The following is a 21,317-nucleotide window of genomic DNA, read 5'->3' on the forward strand; positions in this document are numbered from 1 at the left end:
GGAGTATGGACCGACCAGTCAACGCCCATGTTCAGCGAGGAAGCAATTACAGAAGCCTGACCTTCTACCTTCTGCAACCCTCAATGACCCTGGGTCCATGCTCCCAGAGGGATAGAGAATGGGAAAGCTATCGGGGGAGGGGGTGGGATATGGAGATTGGGCGGTGGGAATTGTGTTGAGTTGTACCCCTCCTACCCTATGGTTTTGTTAATTAATCCTTTCTTAAATAAAAAAAATAATAATAAATAAAGAAATAATGGGACTGTGTCCAGAGACTTCAGGTGTGGAAAAAAAAAAAAAATGAGAAACTGGGGAATGTTATGCATGTACAAACTATTGTATTTACTGTTGAATGTAAAATATTAATTCCCCAATAAAGAAATAAAAAAAGACAATACTCCAGAACTTCCATAGAATTTTACCTGTGATTTACTTTGAATTTTAATTACCATTAATTATAAGTGCAGTAAGTTATAACCATTGTTGCTATTCAAGAATCAGACAAATGTACAAACTATTTTATTTTTAAATTAGATGTAAATACAAGTTAAATAGGCACAATATAAACTATTAGACCTTCAGAAGACATAGTGATCTAGTTCCACAGTAAAATTAAGGAGAAATCCAAAAACAGTCCAAAAATTAAATTATTTAAAACTCTTGTTAAGATTAAAATTATTATAAAATATTCAAAGACATTTACTAGAAAATTAACAAAGTAACTATATAGTGATTCCTGTTAGCTAATAAAATCAATTATGAAACTCAAATTCAATACAATTTTTGTTTATTCACCAACTAAAAACACCTCATTTTTTAAAAAAAAGCTAATTATATCTCTTCTAGACAATGAAGGTAACTTTTTTTACTTGGCTTTCAAGTTTAATATGGCACAATAGATTTGACAAGTTAAAGCAATATTAAAAACGCTTAGTGGTTGGGGAGATAGCACAGCAACAAGATATAGGACTTGTATGCAGGAGGTTCCAGCTTTGATCTCAGATACCACGGGAGCTGACTGGTGTTTTTGGATAAAAAAAAAAAAAAAGGCCTACAATGCTCATTACAAAAACTCTTTAAAGACCTACAAATGCTCATTACAAAAACTCTTTCTTCTTCTCATGAATAAGGAGCTCAGAGATAGGTGTGAGCTATAAATATTAACCCTCTTCATCTAAATTATAAATAGGAGTCGGGCGGTAGCGCAGCAGGTTGCGCGCATGTAGAACCGGGGTAAGGATCCCAGTTGGAGGCCCCGGCTCCCCAGAGCCGCTTCACAGGTGGTGAAGCAGGTCTGCAGGTGTCTATCTTTCTCTCCTCCTCTCTGTCTTCCCCTCCTCTTTCCATTTTTCTCTGTCCTATCTAACAACGACGACATCAATAACAACAATAACTACAACAACAATAAAAAACAAGGGCAACAAGAGGGAAAATAAATTTTAAAAATTTAATAAAAAATTACAAATAGAAAACTGGTAAACCTCATTTTGTTAAGGAGCCAGGTGTCGGCGTGCACACATTACGGTCGGTTCAATTCCCCATCCCCATCATAGTGGGGAAGCTACACAAGCAGTGAAGCAATGCTTCAGGTCTCTCTCCGTGTCACCCTCTTTACTTCCCCCTTCCCTCTCAATTTCTGTCTCTATCCAAAATAAATAAATAAAACACTTTTTAAAACCTCATTTAGTTTTTATTTTTTACCGTCTCAATTCTCCAAGCAAAGATGTTGTTATATTATTGCGATAAACCCAATTCTAAGGATTTGCCCCCCACACACAAAAGTACAAGGAAGATATTTCATTTTAAGTCCAGTTTTGTTTCTGAAAATGCTTATAAAATGTGGAACTAGATTTGTCCGAAGTAGACAGTGGGAAAATACCTACTATAATACTTAAAATAATCCAAAACAAATAAAAGAAATCTACACAAAATGTTACGCATATTGTTAAACAACGATAAAGACAGCTATATATACAAACAACTATGTGACTAAATACACTCTTCCCAAAACATGCACATTATGAGGTCTTTTATAATTCTATGTATAAAATCAAACTATATTTGTATATTGCATTAGGTGTCATTATAGAGCTGTCTGTACACTAAGAGACTTAAAAATTTAAGATCTAGCACATGCTTTGCAAACCTTGAACCCTAATTTGATCCCTAGCACTGCGTAGAGCCAAGACTCCTTCTGTTCTCTCATTAAATAAACAAATAAATACACCTTTTAAAAAAACCTTTAAGGGTGAGGGGTAGATAGCATAATGGTTATTCAAAGATACTCTCGCGCCTAAGGCTCCAAAGTCCCAAGTTCAATCCCCTGGACCACCATAAGCCAGAGCTGAGCAATGCTCTAGTAAATAAAATAAAATAAAATAAAATAAAATAAAATAAAATAAAATAAAATAAAATAAAATAAAATAAAATAAAATACCTTTAATAATCAGGCCTGGGGGAGACAGCCTAGTGTTTATGCAAAGAGATTCTCATGCCTGAGGTTCCAACATCCCAGGTTCAATCCCCATACACCAATAATATCATACCCTGGAACATGATGCAATGTGATCTGATGGGTAAAGCATTGAACTTGCAAGCATAAGGTCCTGAGTTCAATCCTTGGCATCACATGTGCCAGAGTGATATAACTCTGGTTCTCTCTCTTTCCCTCTCACCAATAAATAAATCTTAAGAAAAAAAAAGACTTCACTATCTGTTGCTCTATAAAACTGAAGATAAAATATACTCAAAGTCAACATTTCACTAGGAAATTTTACATCTTTCAGCAACATGTTATACTACTATTTTCCAAATCTAATTTTCTTACTTTTACTCTTTAAAAAATACTTCAGTGATGCGGGAGATGGCACAGTGGACAAGGCATTGGACTCTCAAGCCGGAGGTCCCAAGTTCAATCCCCTTCTCTTTCTCCTCCTATCTTTCTCACTAATAAATAAAATCTTTAAAAAAAAAACAAAAAACTTAAATACCTGAAGGACCAAAAGTCCCAGGTTCAATCCCCAGCACCATCATAAGCCAGAGCTGGGTATGCTCTGGTAAAAATAAATAAATAAATAAGAAAATTAAAAATAAACAATTAAATCAAATCAAGTTCCTTGGAATAATTAACTAAGGGTTCTAAACAAATTATACCCTACAAAAAAATTTATACCCAGAGCTAGGTGGTGGTGCACCTAGTTAAGTGCAGATGTTATAATGCAAAAAGAGCCGGAGTTCAAGCCCCCAGTCCCCTATACAGGGGGGAAAGCTTAATGAATGGTGAAGCAGGGCTGCAGGTATCTCTCTGTCTCTCTCCCTATCTCACCTCTCCTCTCAATTTATGTCTCTATCTAATAAATAAAGATAATTAAAAATTTTTTTTAAATTATACCCTATAAACAACTTCGTCTTTAGTGAATGGAAGAAATATAGCTCTGTGGTCTGGGAGGTGGCGCAGTGGATAAAGCATTGGACTCTCAAGCATGAGGTCCCAAGATCAATCCCCAGCAGCACATGTACAATGAAATCTAGTTCTTTTTCTTTCTCTGTCCTATCATTCTTCATAAATAAGTCTTTAAAAAAATTTTAGCTCTTAGAAATTTTATTTTTTTTCCTGAGGGGATAAAAAATATGCAAACTCCCTTACTAATTTGTTAAATATACAGATTAATAAGAGAGTATATAATGAAATTTTAAAATACAGTACCTTTTACACTTTGACAGCTTTTTACTGTAACTAGCATTTATAACAGAATACCATTTAAACTCTTGGTACATTTCAGTTTCATCTTTAAAACAAAGAGATTAGAATAATCTCTCAAATTCCTTCTAGCTTTCAATTGGCATAATTCTGTAGTTCTACAGGAATACTTCATTGATATGCTGAATTTTCCATAAAGCAAGATAACTGATATGATTTCAATTATCAAGTAGCACAACTAAACTAAATCTTTCCTATTAGAAAAAACACTGTTAAAACTCACCTCCCACCACTTTACTAGACCTATTCATTCCACTTCAGCCAGACCAATAGCCCACAGTGTTAAAAGCAGAATATCTTAGTTACATTAAATCTTTTACAATTGTATTGTTAACCTACTAAAATGTATTAAGTCTATACTAAAATTTCCTACATCCTAATTTACATTGCTTGCATTTTATCTACATTCAACATAATTTGTGCAGTTATTATAGGAGACTACTTAACATTCTTGCACTTTGAAACACTAGTAAAAGTTAAAAAAAAATGAAGAACAGAATATTAATCATTATATTTTGCTAATTTTAAAATAAAAGATGTTGAATACTATTTGTGGAGTAGAATAGCAGAGCCAAAGTAAAAAGGAAATTTGTTAGCAAATGAATATTTAGAATAATTTATAAAAAGACCAAACAAAACAAGCCCATAGACTCTAATCACAAAAAAAATGATAACAATAGGGGAAGGATAAGGGCAGGACAGGTAGAAAGGTTCAAATGGACAGTAGTGAATGGCTCTAGAACTTTGGTAGTGGGTGTGGTGTGGTACACACATGTACTGAGGTAAGATGCTATACTCCTGAAATGCATGCAGTATTGGTAATACTATATAATACAAATCAATTAAAATTTTTTTAAAAATCAGAATTTAGTTGTGTTTTGTGGTTTAAAAAATATAAGAGGGAAAAAATGTCAGAAAAAAACCTTGCTGATGTAATACTGAACCATAACATAAACAGAAATTTTTATGAGAAATTAATGTGCCATGAAGCAATACTTTGGTACTAGTTCAGTGCAAGTAGTTTTTCTTTGTCTAACTATGAGCATCAAATGAGGCACTTAACTGTAAAATAGAAAAATAGGGTATATTTAGGAAGAAATTCAAAATCACTCATAAAAGATAATTAGCATTATTCAGAAAGTTTAAAATTCTATTTTTCCATATGCATTTAGTGTTACACATGCTTCACTAAGGAAAATTCTTTTAACTGTTGTGTGGTCCAGCAGGAAAATTCTTTTGAATGTAAAATTGCTACTTTGTCTACAAGAGATAAGAGAATATTTCTTTTTCAAGAGATACTGGATTTCTGAGAATGAAATCCAAGTCTTCTCAACCTGAGTACTACATATTTATAAACTAAGAAAAAAAAAAAATCTTACCCATACTGCTTAACCATCTGCTTAACCATCAACAAGGAATAACAGGAAACCCTTGACTTTATTCTTAAAGGATCAGAATATATATCTTCCAAGAAGGGGACCTTGTGATTGTAACAGAATAACAAGCAGATATTTAGCACCTAAATTTAAAAAACACTTGAGTATTGCCATAGTTTTAAAACAGGTGTATGTTCATAGATTGGGGAAAATGCAATATGTGCTATTCAGTGATATGAGAACATTCTCAAGGATTAAAATATCAAGCTTCCAAAAATTATCTTTGATTTGTGAATGTATGTATAATAAATACAACATTAATATTTCTGCCTGAAATGACAGATATATACTCTTTCTAACAAGAGAGGCTTATCTTCTCTTAACCAGTATTAAATTGTCTTTCAAATGTGGCACTTTTTCAGAGCTTTTGATAGAAAAGCACCCTTTTTAAAAAAATCTTTTAATATTCTATCACTAGTATTACTTTTAAATATTTTTTATTATGAGGCAGAGATTAAAAATTAAATGACATGGACCATCTATTAAAATATATTAGCAAAGCAGAAAGAGATGAATATGTATTAATTTCTAACAATATATTGGCATATAAATGCTTATTTGTGACATAGAAAAGTAATAAATGAAGAGAGAATAAATGCTTGTAGTGACATTACCCCAAGTAAATGGAGTCTAGAATCTACCTTATTTATAATATAAGAAAAATATTCTTGTGTTGTCTTTTTATATAAGTAGTGCTCTGGATGGAACAACCCCTTCATATGTTAAAACAGGTGCATAGCATTAACTAAAGTTTTCAATTATTCCCACTGAAAAATTCTACTCTTAGCCTTTGTTCCCTACTTGCATTTTTTCTTTTTATTTTAACTTAAAAACAGAAAAAAAGATTATGTACTTACTTTAAGGAAACTGGCAAATATTAATAACTCAATCCTCATATTTGTAACTCATATTCAATTTAACAAGTTGCATTCTTTAATTTCCTCATATATAGAAGAATCACAATTACAGAACTTTTGGGTTATTACTGAGGGTAGGGTGTGGAACTACATCCTATAGTCCTGTAAACCACTACTAACTCATTAATAAAAAAATTTAACTATACTATTTATATCTCTAAAGTAAAACATTCTAGTTTATTTTTAAAGAATATTAGTAAAAAACAAACACTGTTGATACAATTCAGTCATTAAGAAATAAAGTGCATATAGTATTTATATAAATAGTATTTGATACATTACAGCTAAGTAAAAAGTTAACAAATCAAAATGAAGATTCAGCTATCTGGAATATGGAAAATATGAGGCAAGAATACAAATATTATATAAACAGTAACAAATTGGGAGGGGGGTATTTCCCTTCCCCCCAAAAAAAATATATATATACAGAAGGACACTGAAAATATTTTAAGAAAAGTTAAATGAATTTTTTTTCCCCAAACAGACATGCTACACAGGAATACCAACATGTAACACCTGAAGTTCAGAATCACATTCTGACTGCTGCTCTTGAACTTCAGTACTTAATTCACATTTCTCTGGTGTCTGATTGATTTCATTTTGCAAGGCAGTATCATGAGTACCATCTAAAGAAGCACTGACAGACAAAGCATCTCGCTTTTCAGGGGACTGAGCCATGTCAAGCCTACTATCTCCTGTACCTTCATGAAAATTTGTCATCTCGTCTTCATCTAGCTGTTGAACTGAAGTTAAATACTGTTCAAGCAGACTACTATCCTGTTCGTTATTTGAGCTTTCCTTACTCCATTCACCATGTTCTTCAACAACATCCCCTAAATTTGACTCTTGGTTGCATTTGACAGTGTCAATGGAATTGCCCATAATGGAAGTTTCACTTCCTTCTGTGGAACTTTTTTCAAAATCCAAAGAATCATGTAAATAGGGAACTTGCTCTGTTATTGAGGAATGAAATCCAGAGTCTGGAAATTCTGGTAAGGATTTCTCTTGAGGGACTTCAGCAGCAGCAGCAACGAACCAATCAGAATTTTGATCCAAAGAGGTCTCCTGACTTTGTGTAAAAAATGACTGTTTGGATGGCACCAGAGTACTTGACATGGGAGCAGCATCACTATGACAGGAACTCAGGTGTTGGTCCACTGTGTGTTGCCAAGCTTGTAGAGACCTTACCTATAAACCAATAGACATAGTTTATTACAAAATAAAAACTGTGGCTGTTTTATAATTTTTCCACCACTTGTGAACTTTGTAGATGGCAGAACTAAAGTTAGAAACAGCCTGACTGGGAGTCGGGCGGTAGCGCAGTGGGTTAAGCACATGTGGAGCAAAGCACAAGGACCCGGTTCCAGCCCCCGGCTCCCCACCTGCAGGGGAGTCGCTTCACAAATGGTGAAACAGGCCTGCAGGTATCTATCTTTCTCTCCCCCTCTCTGTCGTCCCCTCTTTTCTCCATTTCTCTCTGTCCTATCCAATAACGACAACATCAATGACAGCAACAATAACTACAACAATAAAAAACAACAAGGGCAACACAAGGGAATAAATAAATAAATAAATATTTTTAAAAAACAGCCTGGGGGGGTCGGGCGGTGGCGCAGAGGGTTAAGCGCACGTGGCGCAAAGCGCAGGGACCGTTGTAAGGATCCCGGTTTGAGCCCCTGGCTCCCCACCTGCAGTGGAGTCGCTTCACGGGCGGTGAAGCAGGTATGCAGGTGTCTATCTTTCTCTCCCCCTCTCTCTGTGTCTTCCCCTCCTCTCTCCATTTCTCTCTGTCCTATCCAAGAACAAAGCAACATCAACAATGGCAATAATAACCACAACGAGGCTTCAACAACTAGGGCAACAAAAAGGGGGGAAAATGGCCTCCAGGAGCGGTGGATTCATGGTGCAGGCACCGAGCCCAGCAATAACCCTGGAGGGAAAAAAAAAAAAAAAAAACAGCCTGATTACCTAGTGCCCTTTCCATAATAACCCAACCTAACACAGGTTGGCATGAGTGGTAAATACCCTTGGTAATAAAGATCTTCATGTGATCCAGAAGGTGGTGCAGTGGGCCCACCTTATGTGCATGAGGTCACATATTTCACACCTGGTAATCACATACGCCTCAGGCATAAGAGTCTCTTTCCATGGACATTATGCTATCTACCCCTACCCTGAAATATAATCTTTACATTTATTTTTATTTTCTATTGCCACCAGTGTTACCACTGGGGCTCAGTGCTGGCACACAAATCCACCACTCCTTGCGGCCATTTTTTCTTTTTTTTCTTTGTATTTTATGAAGAGAGAGAGATTGAGGGGGTTTGGGGTATAGAAAGGGAGAGAGAAAAACACTAGCAAACCTGCTTCACCACTTTTGAAGTGGCCCTGCTGCAGGTGGGGAGTGGGGACTCAAACCCCAGTCCTTGCTCATGGTTCTGTGTACACTCAAACAGGTGTGCCACCATCCAGCTCCTAACCTTCACATTTTAAAAATACATATTAATTTACAAGAAAGAGTGGATTGGGAGAGAACCAGAACATCACTCTGGCTTGAAAACCCAAAACTTTACTCATCATACCACCTCCTAGGTTTCAATCTATAAATTTCTTTTTTTTTTTCTTTATTGGGGAATTAATGTTTTACATTCAACAGTAAATACAATAGTTTGCACATGCATAACATTCCCCAGTTTCCCATATAACAATACAACCCCCACTAGGTCCTCTATCATCCGTCATGGACCTGTATTCTCCCCACCCACCCACCCCAGAGTCTTTTACTTTGGTGCAATACGCCAATTCCATTTCAGGTTCTACTTGTGTTTTCTTTTCTGATCTTGTTTTTCAACTTTGGCTGAGAGTGAGATCATCCCATATTCATCCTTTTGTTTCTAACTTATTTCACTCAACATGAATTGTTCAAGGTCCATCCAAGATCGGCTGAAAACGGTGAAGTCACCATTTTTTTTACAGCTGAGTAGTATTCCATTGTGTATATATACCACAACTTGCTCAGCCACTCATCTGTTGTTGGACACCTGGGTTGCTTCCAGGTTTTGCCTATTACAAATTGTGCTGCCAAGAACATATGTGTACACAGATCTTTTTGGATGGATGTGTTGGGTTCCTTAGGATATATCCCCAGGAGGGGAATTGCAGGGTCATAGGGTAGGTCCATTTCTAGCCTTCTGAGAGTTCTCCAGACTGTTCTCCACAGAGGTTGGACCAATTTACATTCCCACCAGCAGTGTAGGAGGGTTCCTTTGCCCCCAAACCCTCTCCAGCATTTGCTGCTGTTACCTTTTCTGATGTATCAATCTATACATTTCTTTCTTTTTCTTTCTTTCTTTCTTCCTTCCTTCCTTCCTTCCTTCCTTCCTTCCTTCCTTCCTTCCTTCCTTCCTTTTTGCCTCCAGGGTTATTGCTGGGGCTCAGCGCCTGCACTACAAATCCAGTGCTCCTGGAGGTCATTTTTTTCCCCTTTGTTCCCCTGTTGTTTATCGGTGTTACTATTATTGTTGTCGTCATTGTTGGATAAGACAGACAGAAATGGAGAGAGGAGGGGAAGACAGAGAGGAGGAGAGAAAGATGGAAACCTGCAGACTTGCTTCACCGCCTGTGAAGCAAATCTGTGAAGACTCCCCTGCACATGGCGAACCCTTCCGTTGGTCCTTGCGCTTTGTGCCACTTGCTCTTAACCCGCTGCACTACCACCCTGCCCCCTAATCTATACATTTTATTTATTTATTTATTTTATTTCTTTATTGGGGAATTAATGTTTTACATTCAACAGTAAATGCAATAGTTTGTACATGCATAACATTCCCCAGTTTCCCATATAGCAATACAACCCCCACTAGGTCCTCTGTCATCCTATACATTTTTAAAGTATGATTAAAATACCAAATTATTATATAAAACCTGTAACAAAAAAGTAGTATACAGAACCTTTTCATTTCTCTTGGACCACCTCCAAAGTAATCACTGACAGCAGTTTCCCAAGTATTCTTCCAGACCATGCATTCTCAAATGTACAAGGATTTTAAATATCTAGTATATGCCTTGTACATTTAAGAATACATATTGTACAATTTGTTTTACTGAAAAATATTTTTTGGAAATCTTTCCATGTCAGTCCATGCTACTACCTACTTTTTTTTTTTCATTGATCCATAGTATTCCATAGTATTCTTATTCTGTCATTTAACTACCTTCCTCCTGCTAGAAATTATAATATCCTAAAAAAAAAATCAACTTTTTTCCTTTTTAATTATGTAGAAAAAATATTCTCCTATAACAAACTCTTTTGTAAAAATATGTCCAAGGAATTACCAAGAAATATTTGATGAGATATAGTAACAGTAAAACCAACTGTCTAGGGGGTAAGGGGGGCTGGGCAGTGGAATACTTTGTTGAATGCACAAGTCACACTGTGCAAGGGTCCAGTGTCAATCCTGGAGGGGAGGGGAGGAGAAACTTCACAAGTGGTGAAGCAGTGCTGTAGGTGTTTCTCCCTCTCTATTGTCTGTTCCCTCTCAATTTCTGTTTCTATCCAATTGTCTCAACAGTCCCTAGTACGCTATTAAGTAATTTAAAAAAAATTATTATCTTTATTTATTTGTTGGATAGACCATTATAAATTGGGAAGAAAGGGGGAGATACAGAGGGAAAGAGACAGGGACACCTGCAGCTCTGCTTCACCACTTGTGAAGCTTTCCCCCTGCAGGTGGGGACTGGAGGCTTGAACCTGGGTCCTTGTGCACTGTAGTTGTGCACTCAACCAGGTGCGCCACCACCAGCCCCTTCTATTAAGTAATTTTGTTTTAATTTGGGGCAGGTATCCCATTAGGGAAAGATAAAAACAGGCTGGGGGTATGGATCGACCTGCCAAAGTCCATGTCCAGCAGAGAAGCAATTACAGAAGCCAGACCTTCACCTTCTGCTCCCCATAACAAATTTTGGTCCCTATTCCCAGAGGGATAAAGAATAGGGAAGCTTATAGTCAGGGAGGTGGCGCAGTGGTAAAGCTTTGGACTTTCAAGCATGAGGTCCCGAGTTCTATCCCCGGCAGCACATGTGCCAGAGTGATGTCTGGTTCTTTCTCTCTCCTCCTATCTTTCTCATAAATAAATAAAATCTTAAAAAAAAAAAGAAGAAGAAGAAGAAGAATAGGGACACTTCCAATGGAGGGGATGGGACACAGGCTCTGGTGGTGGGAACTGTATGGAATTGTACTCCTGTTATCTTACAATCTTGTCAGTCATTATCAAATCACTAATACATTTTTTTGTTTGCTTCCAGAGTTACCACTGGGGCTCAGTGGCTGAACTACAAATCCACTGCTCCTGTGGCTATTTTTTTCAATTTTTTTGGATAGGACAGAAAGAAATTGAGAGGGCAGGGGCAGATAAAAGAGGGAGAAAGACACCTGCAGACCTGCTTCACCACCTGTTAAGTGACTCCCCTGCAGGTAGGGAGCAGGGAGCTCGAACCAGGATCCTTGCACAGGTCTTTACACTTCGTACTATGTGCATTTAACCCAGCTCCACCACCCAGCCCCAATAATAAAAATTATTTTTAAAAATTGGGGGCAAGGGTAGATAGCATAATAGTTATACAAAGAGATTCTCACACTTGAGGCTCCAAAGTCCCAGGTTCAATCCCTCACACTACCATAATCTAGAACTGAGCAGTGCTTTGATAAAAATTTTAAAAAAGTTATTTATTTATTATTTATTAGGTAGAGACAGAGAAAAATCAAGAGGGAAACAGAGATAGAGAGAAAGAAAGAAAAGTGAGACACCTGCAACACTGCTTCACTACTTATGAAATGTTCCCCTTGCAGGTGGGGACTGAGGTCTTGAACCTGGGTCACTGCATACTGTAATATGCACTCAGCCAGGTGCGATATCACCTGCCTCCAGCTATTATAGAATTTAAATTCTTTCCCCAAGAATTCATGCATACTTTTATTTTTTAGTATTTATTTATTCCCTTTTGTTGCCCTTGTTGTTTTATTGTTCTAGTTATTACTGTTGTTATTGATGTTGTTGTTGTTGGATAGGACGAAGAGAATTGGAGAGAGGAGGGGAAGACAGAGAGGGGGAGAGAAAGATAGACACCTGCAGACCTGCTTCACCGCCTGTGAAGTGACTCCTCTGCATGTGGGGAGCCCAGGGCTCAAACAGGATCCTAACGCCGGTCCTTGATGCGCTTCGGCCCAACTCCCCTCATGCATACTTTTTTTTTTTTTTCTCCTCCAGGGTTATTGCTGGGCTCGGTGCCTGCACCATGAATCCACCGCTCCTGGAGGCCATTTTTTTCCCCCTTTTGTTGCCCTTGTTGTAGCTTCGTTGTGGTTATTATTATTGCCCTTGTTGACAAAATTTGTTGTTGGATAGGACAGAGAGAAATGGAGAGAGGAGGGGAAGACAGAGAAGGGGAGAGAAAGATAGATACCTGCAGACCTGCTTCACCGCCTGTGAAGCGACTCCCCTGCAGGTGGGGAGCCCGGGGCTCGAACCGGGATCCTTACGCCGGTCCCTGCGCTTTGCGCCACATGCGCGCTTAACCCACTGCGCCACCGCCCGACCCCCTCATGCATACTTTTTAAGGACATGTATTTTGCAGCCACCATACACTATATTAGTTATATTTGCTGTAACATAATGGTTATGCAAAGAGACAGTCATACCTGAGGCTTCAAGTCCCAAGTTCAATCCCCTGCACCACCATAAACCAGAGCTGAGCAGTACTCTGGTAATAATTAATAATAATAATAATAAAATAGATATATTTGCTGTTAATATTCCCAAGGTATAGTCACATAAAATTTAAAATTTTTATATGTATTAGAAAATTACAATCACATTTCTCAATTTTGTTACTTCCTTTTAGTTTTATGCTTCTTTCTTTTCTCCTTCCCTTCATCTCTTCCTTTCTTTAAGGAGGTGGAGGGAAGGAGACGAAACCAAGGATTTCACAAACCATCTCCCCAGTCTAAATTTTTTTCATTCTTTATTTTAGAGAAGAAGGTACAGGAGGTGGCTCATCAGGTAAGTGAATATTATGCAAACCTCCTGATATTCATTGTCATATGGCCAGAATAGTGCTTTTCTTCCCCTCTCCCCTCCCCTTCCTCCCTCTCATGAAATAAATCATTTTAGACAGAGGAAACAAAAGATAGAAAGAGGAGAAATCCAGGTTCGAGCCCCCTTGCTCCCCACCTGCAGGGGAGTCTCTTCATAAGCAGTGAAGCAGGTCTGCAGGTGTCTATCTTTCTCTCCCCCTCTCTGTCTTCCCCTCCTCTCTCCATTTCTCTCTGTCCTATCCAACAACGACATCAATAACAACAATAATAACTACAACAACAATAAAAAACAAGGGCAACAAAAAGGGAAAAATAAATAAGTATAAATAAATTTAAAAAAAAAAAGAGAAAGAAGGCAAAAAAAAAAAAAAAAGGTACCTCAGCACTGTCTATGGAGTTCCCTTAATGTTGTCCATGATGCTCCCGTGTGGTATCAAGAATCAAACCCATGGCCTTGTACGTAGAAGGCAACTGTTCTACTGAATAAGCTACCACCCAGTCCTTATGCTTCCTTCTCATGTCAAAACTATGAGAACATCTTTTATGATATTAACTAAAGCATAACAGAATTCAATATCCTAATTCAGAGCTAGTGGCCAAGAACACAAACAACATCCTTGACCTTGAGATAGGATACTAAATATGCCCAAATACTCTACAATTATTTCAACAAATCTAGAATTTTTCTTTATTTACACATTAGGCAAATAAGGAGACAAAAGTTTACCTGGTTCCAAAGGAATCTGACAGCCTCTTCTTGTACAACTTTTCTGATACGTTCTTCATCTCTCTCTTTTCTTAACCTACAAGAATTTGAAATTCATTACTGACACAAAGAAGGGTGCTTTGACTTGAACTTCTTGCTATAGTTAATAAATGCATGCATTATAAGGAGGTAAATAATGTCATAATAGTGCTTTCCACTTTTAGGATTTCCAAGTTGGAACTTACTATATTGGTTCTACAAAGTATCTGGCACTTACAAAAAACCAAAATGTAAATGTTTCTCTATTTGACTTCAACTTCCCCAACACATCAAAGGAGCGTGGTTACTGAAAGCTGTCAGTGAGGGAGTAGGACCACAACTTGAAATATCTTCTTCTAAGAGACTAACGTAAGTATTGGGCTACTGGAAAAGTCATGACATATTTTTGTTTTTTAATTTTTTTTATTATTTATTTATTTATTAGACATACAGAAATCAAGAAGGAAGGGGAAGATAGAGATGGAGAGAGACAGAGAGACACTTGCAGCCCTGCTTCACCATATGCAGAGCTTTCCCCCTGCAGGTGGGGACAGGGGGGCTTGAACCCAGGTTCTTTTTTTTTTTTTTTTCTTCATTGAGACCTGCAGCCTTGCTTCACCACTCAGTTTCCCTAATGTAGGTGGTGGGGACTAGGGGCTCAAACCCAGGTCCTTGCACACTATAACATTTGCACTCGTCTAGGTGCACCACCACCTGGCACTGAGGCTCTGATATTATTGATGAGCTTCTCCAAAATGTGAACCCAGGTTCTTGTGCACTGTAACATGTGCGCTCAACCAGGTGCGCCACCACCCGGCCCCTATTTTTGTTTTTCTTTCAAGAATTGTATTTATTTATTTATTGTCCCTTTTGTTGTAGTTATTGTTGTTTTTGTCACTGATGTCATCGTTGGATAGGACAGACAGAAATGGAGAGAGGAGGAGAAGATAGAGAGGGGGAGAGAAAGACAGACACCTGCAGACCTGCTTCACAGCCTGTGAAGCGACTCCCCTGCAGGTGGGGATCCAGGGGCTCGAACCGGGATCCTTACGCTGGTCCTTGCAATTTGCACCATGTGTGCTTAACCCACTGCGCTACCACCTGGCTCCCATTTTTCTGTTTTTCTTTTTTTTTTTTAATTTCTTTATTGGGGAATTAATGTTTTACATTCAACAGTAAATACAATAGTTTGTACATGCATAACATTCCCCAGATTCCCATTTGACAATACAACCCCCACTATGTCATTCATCATCTTTCATGGACCTGTATTCTCCCCACCCACCCACCTTTTCTGTTTTTCTATGCAAAACTGTGTCATGACTTTTCCCAGAGCCCAGTAATTCCATCAGACTTCAGATCCTATTTGCTCCAGTCCCCACCATACCACCAAAAAATTCTTACTATCGTTTCAGACCTCCCCTTTCATTGCTTTTGATGTAGAGAATAGATGAATATCCCTTTGTCATAACCTCTGTTCATATTTCCCTTGATGTAGAGAATAGATGAATATCCCTTTGTCATAATCTTTGTTCATATTTCCCTTGTGTCCTGGCCTTACAGCAATCAGAGGTTGCTGCGGCTGCACCTTCCTCCACTGCACTCCTAACCAGGATGGCCTAAGACAGTGGTGCTTTCAGATAAGGACAATTAGGGCTGTAGGGAGCAACACAGCTTGGCCCCAACAAATAGATTCCAGACCCTTATCTCAGCCGGCCTTAGGACCCAAAGATTTTCTGTCTGCTTTGTGTCATCATAAGACAGTCACCTTGTCTGCATTCTTGGGAAATAATCCATCTTGTCCTGTCCCCTTTGTAACTAAAATGTAAACATGCTTGTAAAATCCTATAAAGCTGGAAGTCACTCCTATGACAGGTGCAGAGAAACTGCTGGAATTACTCAATTCTCTCACCCACCAGTGTATTAAATCTCCTTTCTTTTTCACCTCACCCGGCTAGGTCTCACGTGTGGGGATGAATTTCTGCAACATTTTCCATCAATCATTACGATTTTTTTTTTTTGGTCCACTGCCTTCCTGCCCCTACTTACATCTATAATAAGCCTTTAGTTCCTTTAGTTGCCTATTGTCTTCCACAAGACTGTTAGTATCATTATTTTATCTTCTACTCAATTCCCCAATTTGTCTAGCTCCCTTCTCCCATGCCATCTAGGATTCCTGAATGTAATTAGCAAACTCCCCTATATACTTAGCCTCTTTGCTAACTTTTCCTTGACCAAATCAAACTCCCCTGAAGGCATTGCAAGCTTTTTTTCTCATTCATACACCAGGATCAAAAAAGAAAATAGCTTTTTACTACCATTTACATTTATAGGTAAGTGATTTTTTTTTTTTCCTCCTCTTTCAAGAACTCTGGTTATCCCACTAACCTTGCCCAAACTTTTGAAAGTATCCCATAGCCTGTCTCCATTCACTGAAGTCTCACCATTCGTCTTTCTGCCCCATTCCTGTCATCATTTCTGATCAATATTCACTATGCTCTATAAGCATGAATGTATCTTCACGCATTTTCACACTCTAGACTTACTCATTTTGACTACCTGCAAAATTTACTTCTTCAAGCACCCCCAAAAAATCACTACTTCCTCTTCTCTCAGTTCACTTGCACCCCATTGAACAATCTAAATATCCAATCTCCCCATAGACCTTGTATCTGGTGATCCCACCTATCTTCCTTCTACCTCACTTAAGTTCTAAGCTCTATCATTATAATTATCCCCTCCTCTATCAGCTCCTTTGGCCTTTCCTCTCTCCCTCTACTTTGGTCACGTGGGGGGAAAAAACTGTGACCTGAACCAAGCTAACCATAGTTAAGTCAGGAAAGCTGAGAGCTGCTTTAAAGGGAATACTCACAAGGACCGGTGTAAGGATCCGGGTTGGAGCCCCTGGCTCCCCACCTGCGGGGAAGTCACTTCACAGGCAGTGAAGCAGGTCTGCAAGTGTCTTTCTCTCCCCCTCTATCTTCCCCTCGTCTCTCCATTTCTTTCTGTCCTATCTAATAACGACGACATCACTAACAACAACAATAATAACTACAACAATGAAAAACAAGGGCATCGAAAGGGAAAATAAATATAAAAAATAATAAAAATAAAAAAGGGAATACTCAGACCTCACATTTTTTTTAATTACCTTCACAAAGGGCAAGGGAGACAACATAATGGTTATGCAAAGAGACTCTCATGCCTAAGGCTTCAAAGTCCCAGATTCAATCCCTTAAACTACCACAAACCTGAGCTGAGCAGTGCTCTGGTAAATAAATAAATAAAGCACACATGGCATGAAGCCTAAAGTTCAGGATCCTGGTTCGAACCCCTGGCTCCTCACCTGCAGGGGGCATTGCTCCATAAGCAATAAAGCAGGTCTGCAGGTAGACACCTATCTTTCTCTCTCCCTCTCCGTCTTACCCTCCTCTCTTGATTTCTCTCTGTCCTATCCAACAGCAATGGAAACAATAACAACAACAATGGCAACAAAATGGGGAAAACGGCCTCCAGGAGCAGTGGATTCATAGTGCAGGCACCGAGCCCCAGCCGTAACCCTGGAGGCAAATTAATTAATTAATTAATTAACTAACTAACCTGTATAGGGCCAGTAAGTGGCTCATCTGATAGAATGCAATGACCCAGGTTCAAGCCCCTGGTCCCCACTTGTAGGGAGGAAGCTTCACATATAGCAGAGTAGTCCTGCAGATGTCTCTCTTTTTCTCTCTCCTTCAATCTCCCCCTTCCACCTCAACTTCTCTCTGTCTCTATCCAAAAAACTAATAAATAAAATAAATATATATTTTAAAAGATTGCTAAAAAAAAAAAAAAAACTACCGGGGATTGGGTGGTAGCGCAACGGGTTAATCACACATGGCACAAAGCACAAAGACTAGCACAAGGACCAGCGTAAGGATTCCGCTTCTAGCCCCCTGGGTCCCCACCTGCAGGGGGTTCTCCTCACAACTGGTGAAGTAGGTCTGCAGGTGTCTCTCTCTCTCCGTTTTCCCCTCCTCTCTCCATTTCTCTCTGTCCTATCCAACAATGAAGGACATCAAGAATAACAATAATAACCACAACAAGGGCAACAAAAGGGGGAAAAAAAAAAAGGCCTCCAGGAGCAGTGGATTCATGGTGCAGGCACCGAGCCCCAGCGATAACCCTGGAGGCAACAAACAAACAAACAAACAAAAACCCTTCATCTCTTTCCTCCTTTTCAAGTGCTAACCATGCTGTGTATATTATTGAAAAAGAAGCATTCGGAGGAGACGCGTCCATCCATCAGGCCGGGCACTTTAGGAAAGGAAGAGCCAAAAAAAGAAGAAAGAAAAGGAAGCATCCATCTGACAAAAGAACCAGGCTCAAAAAATGAGTGGGCTTGGACTATCTGATGTGGCACTGGGAGAGGAGTTGACCAGAGACAGATAAAATTGGGTTGAACTTAACGCACCAATTGCCACCTCAACATACTTCAGCTCAGACTGTGTCCAGAGACTTCACGTGTGGAATGACAACCCTTCAGCTTCATTACTCGGGAGAGACCTTTCCTTTCATAGTAATCTCTAATTCCATCCCCGGTGGTTCACTTCTAACAAAGTCCCAAAACCTAGATATAGACCAGGTTCTGTGAGAGAGAGCATATGTTCACACGTATCCATAAACTAGTGCAAAATATATACCTGAAAGCAGAAGTACACTAGAGTTTGCAGTGAGTACCCCCCCAACACTTCCTCACCACTAGTCCAACCTTTGTGTCCATGATTGCTCAACAATTTGTTTGGCTTTGTATGTTAACTCTCTTTTCAGTCACTAGGTTCCAGATGCCATCAGGATGCCGGCCAGGCTTCCCTGGACTGAAGACCCCACCAATGTGGCCTGGAGCTCCGCTTCCCCAGAGACCCACCATACTAGGGAAAGAGAGAGGCAGACTGGGAGTATGGACCGACCAGTCAATGCCCATGTTCAGCGGGGAAGCAATTACAGAAGCCAGATCTTCCACCTTCTGCAACCCACAACAACCCTGGGTCCATGCTCCCAGAGGGATAGAGAATGGGAAAGGTATCAGGGGTGGGGATGGAATATGGAGATTGGGTGGTGGGAATTGTGTGGAGCTGTACCCCTCCTACCCTATGGTTTTGTTAATTTATCCTTTCTTAAATGAAAAATAAATAAATAAAAATAATAGCCTATTAAAATAAAATAAAATTGGGTTGAACAGGTAATATACTAAAAACAAGTGTGGAAACAGAAGGACAGTCTCAGGAAGCAAGACAGGATAGTTAGTATCTATCTTCTGAAGTTTGAGAAGCCGTAGCCCTAGAGGTAGGAAGATTTGGAAGCCGGCAACTCCTCTCTGACTGTCCCAAAACCCAGCACCTGGCTTTCCTCCCCACCCCCACCCCCACTTCCATCTGCATGAAAGATAACATTCTTTGGATTTAGAGAGGTTCAGACTCTGGCCTCTTGTGAGTTCAAATGGCAATGAACCAAATTTCTCTTCATGCAAAAGCTGGTGTAGCGGAGTCTGGATTTCTGGGGCACCAGACAGCAGGCCCTCTTTCAGGCTCAATGGGCCTCCTCCCTTTATTATCAAACCTATTGCCTTACCTATATTTGTTTCTGCCTCCCCTCTATGAATGTACTGACACACTCAAATCAACAAAATAGTGCCTAACCAGGACTCTGGACCCACCTTCTTATTTCCTCAGTGAGGCAGATAATGTGCTCTTGCATTCTGCGCAGTCGTATTTCATAACGCACATCTTTGGCTTGAGGATTGTAGTTCCTGGCATAAAACCCCCGCCAAGAGGCTTGAAGCTTGGTGGCTGCTTCGTTCAACTTCTGAAGGGTAACGTTATCTTGTCTCAAAGCACTGGAACTCTGGGTTAAAACCCTGCAGGGAAGCTTCTCTGAAGCTCTTTGAGACATGGTTTCTTCAGTGTCTGGCTGTGTATGAGAGATGCTCTGTGCCACTGACTCAGGAAAAGGCGTGAGACCATGAGTGTCATCCTTCAAGACAGTTGCTATTGGCTCAGGAGTAGCTAACAGCTCAACTTCCTCAATTACCTCTGTACTAATGGCACTTTTCATCATTTGAACAGAATTCTCCTTCGCAGCCCAGAAAGCCTTTTCCTCTTCCTTTTCCAAGTCTTGGTTTTCCAGCCCTTTCACAGATTCATCTGCAACAATATCATCTTCTAGACCCAAGTTAATACCTTGTAATCTTAGCTCAACTGTAGGTGATACAGGAGAAAGCCCTGATGCAACTGGCATAAAAGTGGATTCTGAAGAAAGAAGACTGCAGTTTAACTTGTCCTCATCTGTTTGTATATCTTCTAGGTGCAGGTCATTTCGAGAATATCTTCTATCGTGCACAGAGGCTGAAAAGTTATTCTTAACACCATATAGTGGGTCATCGTTACTGCTTATCCCGACCCAAGAATTAACTTGGATGATGGGTTCTAAAAGAAGCAAAAGAGGATCATTTAAGTCACTAAGTATTTAAGGAGGTTTTCTTTTTAATTTCAGTTTTATTTGTGGTATAATTAACACTAAAGAATCTTAAGAGGGGCCAGGCAGTGGTGCACCAAGTTAAGTGCACATAGTACAAGCACAAGGACCTGCCAGTTCGAGCCCCCAGTCCGTCTCCCCACCGCCCAACAGGGCAGTTGCTTCACAAGTGGTGAAGCAGGTCTACAAGTGTCTATTTTTCTCTCTCTCCCTCCTCTCTCAATTTTTTCAGTTCTATCCAAAAATGGAAAAAATGGCCTCCCAGAGCAATGGATTTGTAGTGCAGGCACCAAGCCCCAGTGATAACCCTGGAGGTGAAAAGAAAAAAAAAAAAAAGAGTCTTAAGATATTTAAAGTTACACTGTGAAAGAAGCCCCCATATACTTAATTATCACACATATACTTTTTTTTTTTTTTTTTTGGTGAGTAAAGAGGTAAAGCAGGTCTATAGACGTATATCTTTCTCTCCCTCTCTCTATATCTTCCCCTCTTCTCACAACTTCTCTCTATCCTGTTCAAAAAAGTGGGGAAAAAAAATGCCTCCAGAAGCAGTGGAAAAAAATCACTTAAGTTAACAAACTAATAATAAAAAAAATGTCAATAATGTATTTTTTACTGTTCTGTGATGTGGAATAGACCCAAAGAATTGGGGATAAAGGATCAAAGACCAACTAATTTTTTACCAGTTTCCTGGACTATCTGGCAATCCTGAACAAGACTTGAATGCTCAGATGCAGGAGGGGTCCTGGTTTCAGTGGGAGCAAGAGTAGACAATTCTTCATTTTGGCTTTGGTTCATCAGCTGCCTCTGGTGAAACCTAAAAACAAATACAAAAGGTGATTTTTCCATAAGC

At 39.2% G+C, this 21,317-nt stretch overlaps 1 protein-coding gene across 2 annotated transcripts in view; it reads right to left on the minus strand.

The window, feature by feature from the left end:
• Positions 1–560: 560 nt before the first annotated feature.
• The window catches only part of CEP97 (centrosomal protein 97), a 57,643-nt gene continuing 36,886 nt past the window's right edge, over positions 561–21,317 (minus strand). For both annotated transcript variants that reach the window (XM_060198445.1, XM_060198444.1), the window contains 4 exons: positions 21,148–21,281; positions 19,647–20,415; positions 13,934–14,009; positions 561–7,301 (listed from right to left, as the gene is read on the minus strand). In XM_060198445.1, coding sequence (XP_060054428.1) covers positions 6,603–7,301; positions 13,934–14,009; positions 19,647–20,415; positions 21,148–21,281 — 1,678 coding nt within the window. In that variant the 3' untranslated portion in view covers positions 561–6,602. The remainder of the gene's footprint in view (positions 7,302–13,933; positions 14,010–19,646; positions 20,416–21,147; positions 21,282–21,317) is intronic.

This window comes from Erinaceus europaeus, chromosome 9 (assembly GCF_950295315.1).
Source record: "Erinaceus europaeus chromosome 9, mEriEur2.1, whole genome shotgun sequence".
In the NCBI taxonomy this organism is placed as follows: Eukaryota; Metazoa; Chordata; class Mammalia; order Eulipotyphla; family Erinaceidae; genus Erinaceus; species Erinaceus europaeus.